This window comes from Protomyctophum bolini (genome assembly GCF_963924005.1).
Source record: "Protomyctophum bolini genome assembly, chromosome: 8".
Taxonomy (NCBI): domain Eukaryota; kingdom Metazoa; phylum Chordata; class Actinopteri; order Myctophiformes; family Myctophidae; genus Protomyctophum; species Protomyctophum bolini.
This window is the reverse complement of record NC_137869.1, coordinates 984,977-998,978: the sequence shown is the minus strand read 5'-3', so window position 1 is coordinate 998,978 and position 14,002 is coordinate 984,977. Positions and strand designations below refer to the sequence as shown.

The window sequence follows — 14,002 nt, the reverse complement described above, 5'->3', positions numbered from 1 at the left end:
CTTAGTACTGTTGTGTTGTGTCTTAAAAATCTATATAAAATATGTAAAAAAAACCAAACTAAAACTAAAATAATGCCACAGAAGAGAGACCATGTCTTTGCCACCGGCACATTTGTCCCTGTACGGACATATTAGTGACCTCTGACCCCTGTCGGTGACCTCTGACCCCTGTAGGACAGATTGGTGACCTCTGGTCCAGGTGAAGGTCACAGTGTGGTGGTTGTTTTTATGGTCAGTGGTCCGTGACCCTCTGCTCTGCTCCTCTCCTTCCATCACGGTGATGTTTCAGGGCTAGCTCCAGTACTGGAGGATGAAATGAGACACATGGTTCCAGTTATAAGATCTTATAGGTCAGGTCAGGCTAAGGTTTGACCCAAAATAAATTACAATATAGAGAGCCGAAGTCTGACGTTACTCTCAGTAGAGGGCGTCAGTCCCCAGGTTCATGTATTTCTTTAGTTGCATTGAAATCCCCATTGAGGCGATTTTAGATCGCCTCATATAACAACTGTGTTTGAAAAATAAACATGTCACCCCGGCCGCTTCACTCATATGGATATGAAGAATCAACTGACTGAGAGAAAACGCTAATGTTACTGCTGCTGAATTAGTTAGATTTTCGCTAGAAGCAGACTGTATCATATATGAGTGACTGACTGTTGAAAACGATACAGAGACACCTCCCTGACAATATAACAATACAGAGACACCTCCCTGACAATATAATGATACAGAGACACCTCCCTGACAATAACGCAGAGACAGCTTGTTTATTTTTGGACCACAACGCTTATAGTAGACGATATTAAGATCACCCCATGTTATTCTCCATAGAGACATTACTTCCGCGAACCAGGGGAATCGAAGGGATGAGCGAGTTACGTCAGGACTTTAGAACCAGGGGAATCGAAGGGATGAGCGAGTTACGTCAGGACTTTAGAACCAGGGGAATCGAAGGGATGAGCGAGTTACGTCAGGACTTTAGAACCAGGGGAATCGAAGGGATGAGCGAGTTACGTCAGGACTTTAGAACCAGGGGAATCGAAGGGATGAGCGAGTTACGTCAGGACTTTAGAACCAGGGGAATCGAAGGGATGAGCGAGTTACGTCAGGACTTCGGTGCTCTATATAGAGAGCCGAAGTCCTGACGTCCACTCGCTCGTCCCCTCGGTTCTGAAGCCTGTTTCACGGAAGTAATGTCTCTATGGAGAATAACATGGGCTCATCTTAATACCGTCTCATATAAGCTCAGAAATAAACAAGCTGTCTCTGCGTTATTGTGTCAGGGAGGTGTCTCTGTGTCTCAGAAAAAAACTCTCTTTGGGCTAAAAACATGTGATGAGGTCGTCACCAACATGTGATGAGGTCGTCACCAATATGTGATGAGGTCATCACACTTGGAAAAGGGTCCATATAATGTCCACCACTCATTAGATGGAGTTCAACCCGCTCACAGTCACAGGTCATGATGTGGGGTGCAGGGAGCAGTGCAAACCACCAGGGGGAGCTGCATGTCTTCAAATGAACCACAAGCAACTGCTGTCTTCTGTGTGTGTGTGTGTGTGTGTGTGTGTGTGTGTGTGTGTGTGTGTGCGTGTGGAGGATAGTGTTAATTGACTTAAAAGGAAAAGAGGCTTAGTTTGCAGCACAGTGTGTGTGTGTGTGTGTGGGGGGGGGGGGCAACAGCTGTTGTTGTTTACCGTCACCATAGAAACACAGCCGGGGGGGAGGTGGAGGGGGGGGGGGGGACAGACACATGGCACAATATTATCAGTGTTCATTTCACTCCAACGAGTTCATTTGGTTCCACACACACACACACACACAGACACAGACACACACACGCACGCACGCACGCACGCACGCACGCACGCACGCACGCACGCACGCACGCACGCACGCACGCACGCACGCACGCACGCACGCACGCACGCACGCACGCACGCACGCACGCACGCACACACACACACACACACACACACACACACACACACACACACACACACACACACACACACACACACACACACACACACACACACACACACACACACACACACACACTTTATTGTTTTCACAGTAAAGTATAGTAGGTGTAAGTCAGTGGTTCTCAAAGTGTGGTCGGGGGCCCTCAGCGGGTCCTAGAGGGTCTTCCTGTGGGACCCCCATGCAGTGGAACCACTTTAAGCCTAAACTCAGGCCGCTATAAAATAGCCGATCTACAAGCTCACGGTGCCACAACAACGTGATGCTTTGTGAGCTTGTAGATCGGCTACACATTTGAATAGTTTCAACACAACAAATCCGCTCTTAATAAACTACAATCTATGATTCATAACTAAGCATCATGTTATACTAATCTATATTAGATCTACAACTATAACTACATGTCACTTATTGGTACTATAGTATCTACAGCAGATCTGTAGATCTACACTAACTACTGGTCACTTACCGTTCCGCTTAGCCAAGGAAAGGCTGCAACAAGACATGAGGTTGTAAGTTGGAAACCACCATAATGTCCTGTCTGTCTGTCTGTCTGTCTGGGGGGTCCCTGGGTCTAGAATAGAGGGTAATGGGGGGTCCCTGGGTCTAGAATAGAGGGTAATGGGGTCCCTAGGTCTAGAATAGAGGGGTAATGGGGGGTCCCTGGGTGTAGAATAGAGGGGTAATGGGGGGTCCCTGGGTGTAGAATAGAGGGGTAATGGGGGGTCCCTGGGTGTAGAATAGAGGGGTAATGGGGGGTCCCTGGGTGTAGAATAGAGGGGTAATGGGGGGTCCCTAGGTCTAGAATAGAGGGTAATGGGGGGTCCCTGGGTACGTACTGGTTTCTCCTCCTGGGGGTCCGGGGCCACTTTGGACTTGTTGGGTCTGGGTTTGGAGGGAGGGGTCGGCGTCAGAACCTCCCCCTCGGGCTCCGGTAAGCTCCTCCCCCCAGACGACGGCCCCGCCTCCACCTGGGGAGGGGTCTGAGGAGGGGAGCGGTTCCTTAGGAGGGTGGAGAGGACTGGAGGAGAGGAGACAAGGAGACAAGGAAAGGAAGAAAGAAAGGAAATAATGTCAGCTCTTCAACGTTGAAGTGCCTCAACTGGCCCCTTTTGGGGTTATGGGTCAAGTTTAGTGTTCAGGGGTTAAAGGTCAGTTATAGGGGTCAGGGGTCATAGGTCAGAGTACCTTCCCTGGTGACGGTCTCGGCGGCGTCCATGGCCTTGCCGCTGATGTCGTCCACCAGGTGGTCCATGGTGGACTCGTGGCGCAGGAAGATGGGACGCACCACGCGGCTGTAGAGGACCTGGGAGCCGTTCCACGCCACGGGGGCCATGCACCACAGCAGGAAGAGACACTGTGGAGAAACACCTGGATGAAACATCTGGATGAAACATCTGGATGAAACACCTGGATGAAACATCTGGATGAAACATCTGGAGGAAGAGACACTGTGGAGAAACACCTGGATGAAACATCTGGATGAAACATCTGGAGCCATGCACCACAGGAGGAAGAGACACTGGAGAAACATCTGGATTAAACATATGGATGAAACATCTGGAGCCATGCACCACAGGAGGAAGAGACACTGTGGAGAAACATCTGGATGAAAACATCTGGATTAAACATCTGGATGAAACACCTGGAGCCATGCACCACAGGAGGAAGAGACACTGTGTGGAGAAACATCTGAGAAGCCGTTTCACGACACAGAGGTCATGCACCGTAACAGGACCCACACTGCCTGCCAATCACGTGTTTTCACGTTGTTTCGTTTGTTTGTTTGTTTGTTGGATGGCAGAACATTTCAATTCATGGTCATAATAGAATCCTATTATCATCTCATGGTCATCATGGAAAGCCCAATAAGGCTCATGGTTTTAATAAAAGCGACAGTAGATCTGACAGTGTAGTAGAAAGTGTAGATCTATAGATCATGCAGTGGCGGCCTTATTACGTTTCAACCGTTTCAATTGAAACGGGCCTCGAGTCTCCAGGGGCCTCGTCCACTGTCACAGTATTGAGTTGTGCTTGAATTGTACTGTAAACTGTTAATGAATACTTCAATCAATCAATCAAATATATTGTTGATAATGTTTAGATTATTCTCTTCTGTGCAAGGTGCTGTGTTTATGATCATTATGATTAGTGTTTATCAGTGGTTTTCAACCAGTGGTCCCCCCCCAAAAAAAGAAATAGTAGTAGTATACTGTGTTATTTGGTTGTAATTGTTCCCTCTTCCCAGTGTGTTACTCACTGCACTAGCAGCGCTGACAGTTGTGATTGCATCATTGAATAGCCTATGCTGCCTTCCAGTCATACCTTAGAGTAAAACATTTATACTTGGCTGTGTACATGCTGTTCATGCTTTGAAGTCCGATTATACACACTGAAAAAGAAATAGATCAAGAGTGTACCTTAAAGGCGTAGTAGAAAGGGAACCAGAACAGGAAGATGTCAGAGAAGAACTCCACGACGCTGAAGATTCCGTAGACCACCCAGTAGGTCAACCATTTGGTGTCATCCTCCTTCGAATCACTCTCTATGGCTTTGATCCTACAACACACACACACACACACACACACACACACACACACACGCACACGCACACGCACACGCACACGCACACGCACACGCACAGATGGGCAAAATACATTGAAAATATATTTTGATACAAAATACAAATACTGGGTCAAAAAATGTATCTAAATACAAAATACATCTAATTTCTTCCATCCCAGCGAAATACAAATTACAAAATACAAAAAAGTATTTCAAATACGTATTTCAAATACATGTATTTCAAATACTGTCCATCTCTGCACACACACACACACACACACGCCATCTTGTTTCAATATTTTACCGGTCTTTCCACAATAGTAGTCTTTTTCCCTTTTGCCCTGCTGTCTGGTAACCCCCGTTTGGTGAAATATTTAAAAAAACATCATCGTCATTTTTCGACCGTGGTCGACCACGCCAGACCTCCCGGTCCTTCATTGCCATCCCTGCAGTTCCTGCTTACCAATGTCCCTATAGCGATGACATCATGTGTCCCTAGCGATGACATCATGTGTCCCTAACGATGACATCATGTGTTCCTAGCGATGACATCAGGGGGACGACAGTTTTCTACCTCTGGTCTGCTTCGAGGCAGGACTCCAGAGAAGAAGAGAAGATATAACCTCATTGTCAGCTCTGTAGCAGTGGCCGGAAAACTGTGTTCTTCTGGATCGGACTAGTGTAGAAACACAGGGAAGGTTGCCGTATATTAGATCAGTCGATGGGTGGACTAGTGTAGAAACACAGGGAAGGTTGACCGTATATGATCAGTCGATGGGTGGACTAGTGTAGAAACACAGGGAAGGTTGCCGTATATTAGATCAGTCGATGGGTGGACTAGTGTAGAAACACAGGGAAGGTTGACCGTATATGATCAGTCGATGGGTGGACTAGTGTAGAAACACAGGGAAGGTTGCCGTATATTAGATCAGTCGATGGGTGGACTAGTGTAGAAACACAGGGAAGGTTGCCGTACATTAGATCAGTCGATGGGTGGACTAGTGTAGAAACACAGGGAAGGTTGCCGAATATTAGATCAGTCGATGGGTGGACTAGTGTAGAAACACAGGGAAGGTTGCCGTATATTAGATCAGTCGATGGGTGGACTAGTGTAGAAACACAGGGAAGGTTGCCGTATATTAGATCAGTCGATGGGTGGACTAGTGTAGAAACACAGGGAAGGTTGCCGTATATTAGATCAGTCGATGGGTGGACTAGTGTAGAAACACAGGGAAGGTTGCCGTATATTAGATCAGTCGATGGGTGGACTAGTGTAGAAACACAGGGAAGGTTGCCGTATATTAGATCAGTCGATGGGTGGACTAGTGTAGAAACACAGGGAAGGTTGTCGTATATTAGATCAGTCGATGGGTGGACTAGTGTAGAAACACAGGGAAGGTTGCCGTATATTAGAGAGAGAGAGATTCTTAACGTGTAAAGGTTTTGGAACCACGGTGTCTAAAGTGAACAAACAAACGCTCCTTTCTAAACGGAACAGTAGAGTCCCTGTCCCGTAACGCACAATGCTCTGTTTGTTTTACCGTAGGGGAACGCCCCAGAGGGGTGGAGTTCACCACATCCGCACACTTCAGACCATGTCAATAAAGTACAAGGAAGTCACTGACACTGCAATCACTGTATACTCAACTGTACTGTACTGTAATAGGGGAAGACACACTCACTGTATCCATCCATCCATCCATCCATCCACCCACCCGGTAAACTGACACCTCTTGTGGCTTATTATCCCTTTAATATCCCACTACACATTCACAGCTTATTGAATATATTAATATCACATACCAACCTACAACATCAAGCATCATCATGATGATGATTTCACACGTTTGGTGTTCAGCAAAGCTAGTGAAGCATGTTTTGCAGTGGCGTGCACAGACATTTAGAGGGGCAGGTGGTGCTCAAGTGAAAAAAGGGCACCTTGTGCAGCGCATTTTGGGGCGCGGGAACCCATTTTGGTGCTTTAGCTATTGAAAAAAAGCAGATCTACAAGCTCATAGCGCGCCAGAGCTTGTAGGTCTGCTATTTTATTTTATTTTATCGAAGAACCACTGACATAGAAACATATAGCTTTAGATTGTGGGGGGCCTAAATAATATAGTAGAAGCGTTTTTATCAATAATTGATCAATGTCACCATGGTCCACACACTACAAAAAAAAAAGAAAAAAGAAAACGATTTTCTTTTTTTTTTAAGAGCAAAATTGCCCAAAAGGGCCCTAGCACCCCCTAGTGTCCATCTGTGCACGCCACCGATGTTTAGTCTATTTGTCGTTTACTTACGAGAAATATGCAGGGTAAACAAATCCAATCAGGTTGCAGAGCAGCGACGCCCCGTATCCATACACCAGATATAATCCTGTCAGTGACACCGCACCTGGAAATATAGGAAATATACATTTTAATATATGAAATATATGGTTTTAGTGACACCGCACCTGGAAATATAGGAAATATACATTTTAATATATGAAATATAATATGGTTATAGTGACACCGCACCTGGAAATATAGGAAATATACATTTTAATAATATGAAATATAATATGGTTTTAGTGACACCGCACCTGGAAATATAGGAAATATACATTTTAATATATGAAATATAATATGGTTATAGTGACACCGCACCTGGAAATATAGGAAATATACATTTTAATAATATGAAATATAATATGGTTATAGTGACACCGCACCTGGAAATATAGGAAATATACATTTTAATATATGAAATATAATATGGTTATAGTGACACCGCACCTGGAAATATAGGAAATATACATTTTAATATGAAATATAATATGGTTTTAGTGACACCGCACCTGGAAATATAGGAAATATACATTTTAATAATATGAAATATAATATGGTTTTAGTGACACCGCACCTGGAAATATAGGAAATATACATTTTAATATATGAAATATAATATGGTTATAGTGACACCGCACCTGGAAATATAGGAAATATACACTTTAATATATGAAATATAATATGGTTTTAGTGACACCGCACCTGGACCCATCTGAGCCACGGAACCACCGTTTGATGACATTTTAACTCTCTCTTACACTCTCAAGAGTTAAACATCTTAAAGGGTCCATTTGGTTACCAACTGTCCATGATTTAGCTGGGGACCCCCTGGAACAGCCTCAAGGACCCCTGGTGGTCCCCGGACCACTGGTTGAAAACCACTGATAAACACTAATCATAATGATCATGAACACAGCACCTTGCACAGAAGAGAATAATATAAACATTATCAACAATATATTTGATTGATTGATTGATTGAAGTATTCATTAACAGTTCACAGTACAATTCAAGCACAACTCAATACAAAAGACTGTTAACTGTGGAGTGAAAGACCCAATGAAGCACTATAGGCTTGTTTACAAGAGGGTCCACCTTGTTCAATTCATCAAAACATTTAGAGACGTACAAATAATACACATATATATTTTTTTCACTGTCATTGGGTTATTATTATTATTATTTGTGTTATTTGTGAATAAAGAGGTGTGGGCCAATCACATTCTCTCCCCTTGGCCCGATGACAGTGAGAGGTGTCACTGGAATAAACGTCCCCTTGGCCTGAAGACAGTGAGAGGTGTCACTGGAATAAACGTCCCCTTGGCCTGAAGACAGTGAGAGGTGTCACTGGAATAAACGTCCCCTTGGCCTGAAGACAGTGAGAGGTGTCACTGGAATAAACGTCCCCGGCTCTCTAGGGTCCATCTGCCTCCATACATGTCATATTCCAACCATAATCCCTAAAAACCTGCCCTCTAAATACCAACACCCCCGCGCACACACGCACACGCACACGCACACACACACACACACACACAGTCACACACACACACACAGTCACACACACACAGTCACACACACACACACGCACACACACACAGTCACACACACACACACAGTCACACACACACAGTCACACACACACACACACACACACACACACACACACACACACACACACACACACACGTACCTTTGATGACTCTGCGAGTTGCATGGAGCTGAGTGACGGAGGAGTGTGTGTTCATTCTACAGCTGCTAAACTCTACTGTCTGCCTCTAGACCACATGTAGTGGAACCCACTGCACCAGGCACTAGTGACATCACACGTGTGCGTGTGCGCGTGCGTGTGCGTGTAGAATAGACTTTCCGAGCACTTCATGTGACACTGATAGTGATAGAACTGTCTGGGTTTTCACTCACAGTCACATTGCATGCAGTGCTCCTTCATGTCAAGGACCCCCATATTGACACTAGTTACCCCGCGGACCCCCATCTGGGACCCCCATCTGGGACCCCCATCTGGGACCCCCATCTGGGACCCCCATATAAGAGAAGATTGTTACGGCTCCAGCAGTGAACAATATTGTGTTGCCTAGAGCAACCACACTAATTAAAAGAACAATAGTGTGTTGCTGAGAGCAACCACACTAATTATAAGAACAATAGTGTGTTGCCTAGAGCAACCACACTAATTATAAGACCAATAGTGTGTTGCTGAGAGCAACCACACTAATTATAAGAACACCAGTAAGACGCGCAAACGCGGGAAGCGAACGCAGCTGAGACCCTGCAGATCATGTCTGTCTGTCTGTCTGTCTGTCTGTCTGTCCCGCTGTTACTGTATATGTGGACCTGGCCCCTTTTGTGCCCATATATGGAGCTGAGGGGACCTGGCCCCTTTTGTGCCCATATATGGAGCTGAGTGATGTATATGTGGACCTGGCCCCTTTTGTGCCCATATATGGAGCTGAGTGATTGCTGATGCAACACACTCCATATTTGGACGTATAGCGGGACAGACACACAGACAGACCGACAGACAGACAGACGGACACACACACAGACAGACATGATCTGCTAGGTCTCATAGTAAGTGCTCACTGCGTTCACAAATATTGTGTTGCTGAGAGCAACCACACTAATTATAAGCATAGCGGTATTTGTTGATGACGTGATGATTCTGTCTGATGATGATGTATTGACCCACATGACGTCACAGCGACCCCAACAAGTTTATATGGAACAACATGTCTGTCCGGAATAAAGTCGGCAGTGTGGTTGTCTCTGCAACCACACTAATGAAGGTGAAATGTGTGTCCAGTAGCGAGCATATCTCCACCAGGCTGGGTGGAACTCCATATTTGGATATAAGTCTGATGTCATCAAGATGACGTTGTTACTTGTAGGTCTGTTCCAATATATAAGTGGTGCTGTGAGCAGTGTGACTGCATTCTGTTACAGAGCAACGCTTGAGAAGTCCACATTTTCCAGCCTTCTCTTTGTGTGTAAAATGTGGAGATGGACCGTGAATCTGAGCGGACCAGGACTAGATCGTGCGGCTGTGACCGTCGGACACGAGGTGTACACGATCGGAGGGAGCAACAGTAACGGGAACAGCAGTGACCAGGTTGAAGTTCACGTCTTCAACACAGTGTCTTTGTGCTGGAGGAAGTGGTCTCCTGTGACGACTGGAAGAGAACGTCTCCATGAGGTTCCATCCGTGCGTGATGGCTGCACAGCTGTGCTGATTGAAGACACCGTTTACCTCTGGGGAGGGCAGACTAACCAAGGTTACTACAATGTGCTTTATGCATTTGATGTCGACGCCCACAGATGGTTCAAACCACAGGTTTCTGGGACTGTTCCAAAGGGGAGGAGGGGCCACTCAGCCTGTGTTTTGGGGAAGGTCATGTATATTTATGGAGGATACACCGAGACTGGACACACTAATGACAAGTTGTACAAGTTGGACACCACCTCGATGGTCTGGACTTTAATTAACACCAGAGGAACTCCACCTCCTGCTACAGAATGTCACTCTGGTACCATCATCGGGACAAAGATGTTTGTGTTTGGAGACTCCAGGTACAGGTACCCCATCAGAGTGTTTGACACAGAGACCAACGTCTGGCTGGACACACCTTCTCCACAGCTTCTACCAGAAGGACGTGATGATCCTCAAGCCTTTACCTACAATGGAGAGCTGTACATATTTGGTGGTCGCTACGGTTACAAGTACTTCAATGATCTGTGGAAATTCAGTCCAGAGACCTTCTCCTGGAAGAAGGTTGAGCCAAAGGGTAAGCGCCCGCCTCCGAAGTTTAGGATGTGCTGTTGCATGGTGGGAGATCGTGTCATCCTCTTTGGTGGATACAACACACCTGAGGACCTGTACATCTTAGACTTCAGTCCCAGACTCAAGACATTATGTAAGCTAGCAGTTATTCAGTACGGTCTGGAGCAGTCTGGACTCCCACACAACGTCAGGTGGGAACTGGCAGCCATGACTAGCAACAGCAACACACTTGGTCCCTAACTAACGCTTTCATTTGGGATGAAAAAGATAAGTTACCACAGTGACAACTGATAAAAACCTGAGAAAGACTTTGACAATGTACAGACTGAGTGATCACTTCTCTCTTGCTGCGAGAGTGAAGTCTAGCCAACACCAACTCGGGATTCCTGGATCGCTGCCCTCCACAAATTCCTATCCAACATCAGGTTCTTGAGCTCTGCAGTGTTGTCAGCCAAGCTGTCGCGCCGCAGCACGTCTACATAGGTGGTACGCTTCTTTCCCCTCCTTGCCTTGCCCCGGGTTGGCTCCCATAGGGTCAATTTACTTGCCTCAAGTTCTGGGTGCCTAACGCAGTGCCCTGCCAGCCTCATCCTTCTCTCCCTGACTTTGTTCGTGACGCGTTGTAGGTCCCCATAGAGGTACACATTTCTGATGCGGTCCGTCCATGTGACACCTAGTGCCATTCGTAGCATTCTTGTGTAGACTCCATCCAGGGCTTTTTCCTGTTGTACTGTGAGGGTCCATGTCTCGGCCCCATACAGCAGTACTGACTCCACAGTAGCTATGAACAGCCGCCTCTTGAGGTCTTCTCCCATGCCTGATTTCCACACTCTCTTCATCCCGTGCAACGCTTTCCAGGCAAGCGCTCACCGAACATTCAGATCCTTTTCAGTTGAGGCAGTCCAGGCCCCGAGGTATTTGAAGTCCTCGACTTGCTCGAGCACCGTCCCGTCTGCAGTCGTAATGGTTTTGTCCTTGGTGTTAACTGTCATTACTTTTGTTTTCTTGGCATTGAGCTTGAGGCCGATCTTCATGCACTCCTTTTCTACTGCCAGTAGTAGCTCCGTTCCTTTCTCGACTGTGTCCGATATTAGGGCGATGTCGTCTGCGTAGTCGAGGTCAGTGACCATGATGGGGTGTACTCGCCTTGACTTCCTCTGGACCAGAGTGAACCCCAGCGCCTCCTCTCTGCCATTGATTGCAAGTCTCAGTGCATAGTCCATCACTAAAACGAACAGGAAAGGGGCAAGAGTGTCACCCTGTAGTACACCTGCAAGAATTTCAAATTCCTTGGTGTCACCGTCGCAGGTTTGGACCTTGGCTCGAGTCCGGCTGTAGCTTGACTCGATCATCTGGACCAACTTTTCTGGTACTCCGTAGGCACGTAGAATACGCATGAGTTTCCCGCGGTGGATGGTGTCGAAAGCCTTTTGGAAGTCGATGAATGTGATCACCGCCGACAAGTTGCGCTCCCTTACCCCTTCCAATATCCTCCTCAGTGCCAGTATCTGCCCTGTCTACTGAGTGATCATAGTTCTGGCAATAGAGAAGGGCAGACACAGACAGACCTGGCTGCCCAGAGAGGAGAGGCTGTGCTGTCACTGTGATGACGGAGCTATAGAGACAGAGTTACACTTCTTAACACAATGTAAAAACTACACACTGTGATGACGGAGCTATAGAGACAGAGTTACACTTCTTAACACAATGTAAAATCCACACAAATATTAGAGAGGAGTTCTTCCCAAAATTTGAAACAAATCTCCCAGAATTCTGAAGTATGACAGAAAGGGAAAGATTACCAGTCCTTCTGGGGAACAGAAAGAATGTGCAGTTTTGGCTGCAAAATATGTAAATTACTGTCACAAGAAAAGGGACAACCAGTAGGACACACATACAGTATGCCATGTTTTATTTTCTGCACCACCTGCTTTATTTTATATTATTTTTATTATTTTTTTTCATGTCATTGATATTATGTTGTTATGTTGTTGTTTGTAATATCTGTGATTGTGCTTTGGCAACACTTGTAAAACGTCATGCCAATAAAGCCTGTTGAATTGAATTGAATTGAATTGATAACTTTGTAAAACTCATAGTAAGTGCTCACTGCGTTCGCAATGAGACCTAGCAGATCATGTCTGTGTGTGTGTGTGTCTGTCTGTGTGTCTGTCCCGCTATCCAAATATGGAGTGTGTTGCATCAGCAATCACTCAGCTCCATATATGGGCACAAAAGGGGCCAGGTCCACATATACAGTAACAGCGGGACAGACACACAGACAGACATGATCTGCAGGGTCTCAGCTGCGTTCGCTTCCCGCGTTTGCGCGTCTTACTGGTAATCATAACCAGGCCACAGTAGTAGAACATCTCGTCCTCACCCACAGCGATGATCTTCTTGCGGACGCCCGTGGACTCCTCCAGCCTCCCCAGGAGGTCCGTCACCACGTTCTTCTCGTTCAGGAAGCGCTCCGCTCGGTCTCTGATCTTGTACAGGATGTCCGACAGGCCCATGTTGGAGGAGGAGGAGGAGGAGGAGGAGGTGGTGGTGGTGGAGGTAGTCTCCGGGGGAGACGAAGACATACGTGTGTTACTGACTGACTGACACACGACTGAACCCGCTGACTGCACTCTGCTACAGGCCGGGACCGGTGGAGTCTAATCCGCTTTGTTAGGGAGAGAGAGAGAGAGAGAGAGAGAGAGAGAGAGAGAGAGAGAGAGAGAGAGAGAGAGAGAGAGAGAGAGAGAGAGAGAGAGAGAGAGAGAGAGAGAGAGAGAGAGAGAGAGAGAGAGAGAGAGAGAGAGAGAGAGAGAGAGTAGGAGATATGAGGGATAGAGAGAGAGAGGCAGAGAGAGAGAGAGAGAGAGAGAGAGAGAGAGAGAGAGAGAGAGAGATAGAGTAGGAGATATGAGGGATAGAGAGAGAGAGAGGCAGAGAGAGAGAGAGAGAGAGAGAGAGAGAGAGAGAGAGAGAGAGAGAGAGAGAGAGAGAGAGAGAGATAGAGTAGGAGATATGAGGGATAGAGAGAGAGAGAGGCAGAGAGAGAGAGAGAGAGAGAGAGAGAGAGAGAGTAAAGAGGTGATTAAGGACAGTGAGTGACAGGGGAGCTGTCCAATCAGACGAGGGGACAGATTATAGTGACACTGGGTCTCATGACTGGCTCAGGTGACACACACAGTGCGCACACACACACACACACACACACACACACACACACACACACCAAAGTGTGACACAGTATGTTGAACCAGTGACATCATAACTGTGATAAATGTCAATGTTTCGTTGTTCCAATTAAAAATCACACCTGTGTGACGTG

At 46.4% G+C, this 14,002-nt stretch overlaps 2 protein-coding genes across 2 annotated transcripts; one reads left to right on the top strand and one right to left on the bottom strand.

The window, feature by feature from the left end:
- Positions 1-232: 232 nt before the first annotated feature.
- Positions 233-13,196, bottom strand: LOC308319523 (receptor expression-enhancing protein 6-like; the record flags this gene model as incomplete). Its single annotated transcript, XM_080769628.1, has 6 exons — positions 233-303; positions 2,822-3,007; positions 3,175-3,343; positions 4,407-4,545; positions 6,852-6,945; positions 13,064-13,196. The coding sequence occupies 6 exons, from the start codon at positions 13,194-13,196 to the stop codon at positions 233-235; spliced, it is 792 nt and encodes a 263-aa protein (XP_080625754.1).
- LOC308319484 (kelch domain-containing protein 3-like) lies at positions 9,895-10,920 on the top strand (the record flags this gene model as incomplete). Its single annotated transcript, XM_080769590.1, has 1 exon — positions 9,895-10,920. The coding sequence occupies one exon, from the start codon at positions 9,895-9,897 to the stop codon at positions 10,918-10,920; it is 1,026 nt and encodes a 341-aa protein (XP_080625716.1).
- Positions 13,197-14,002: the final 806 nt, after the last annotated feature.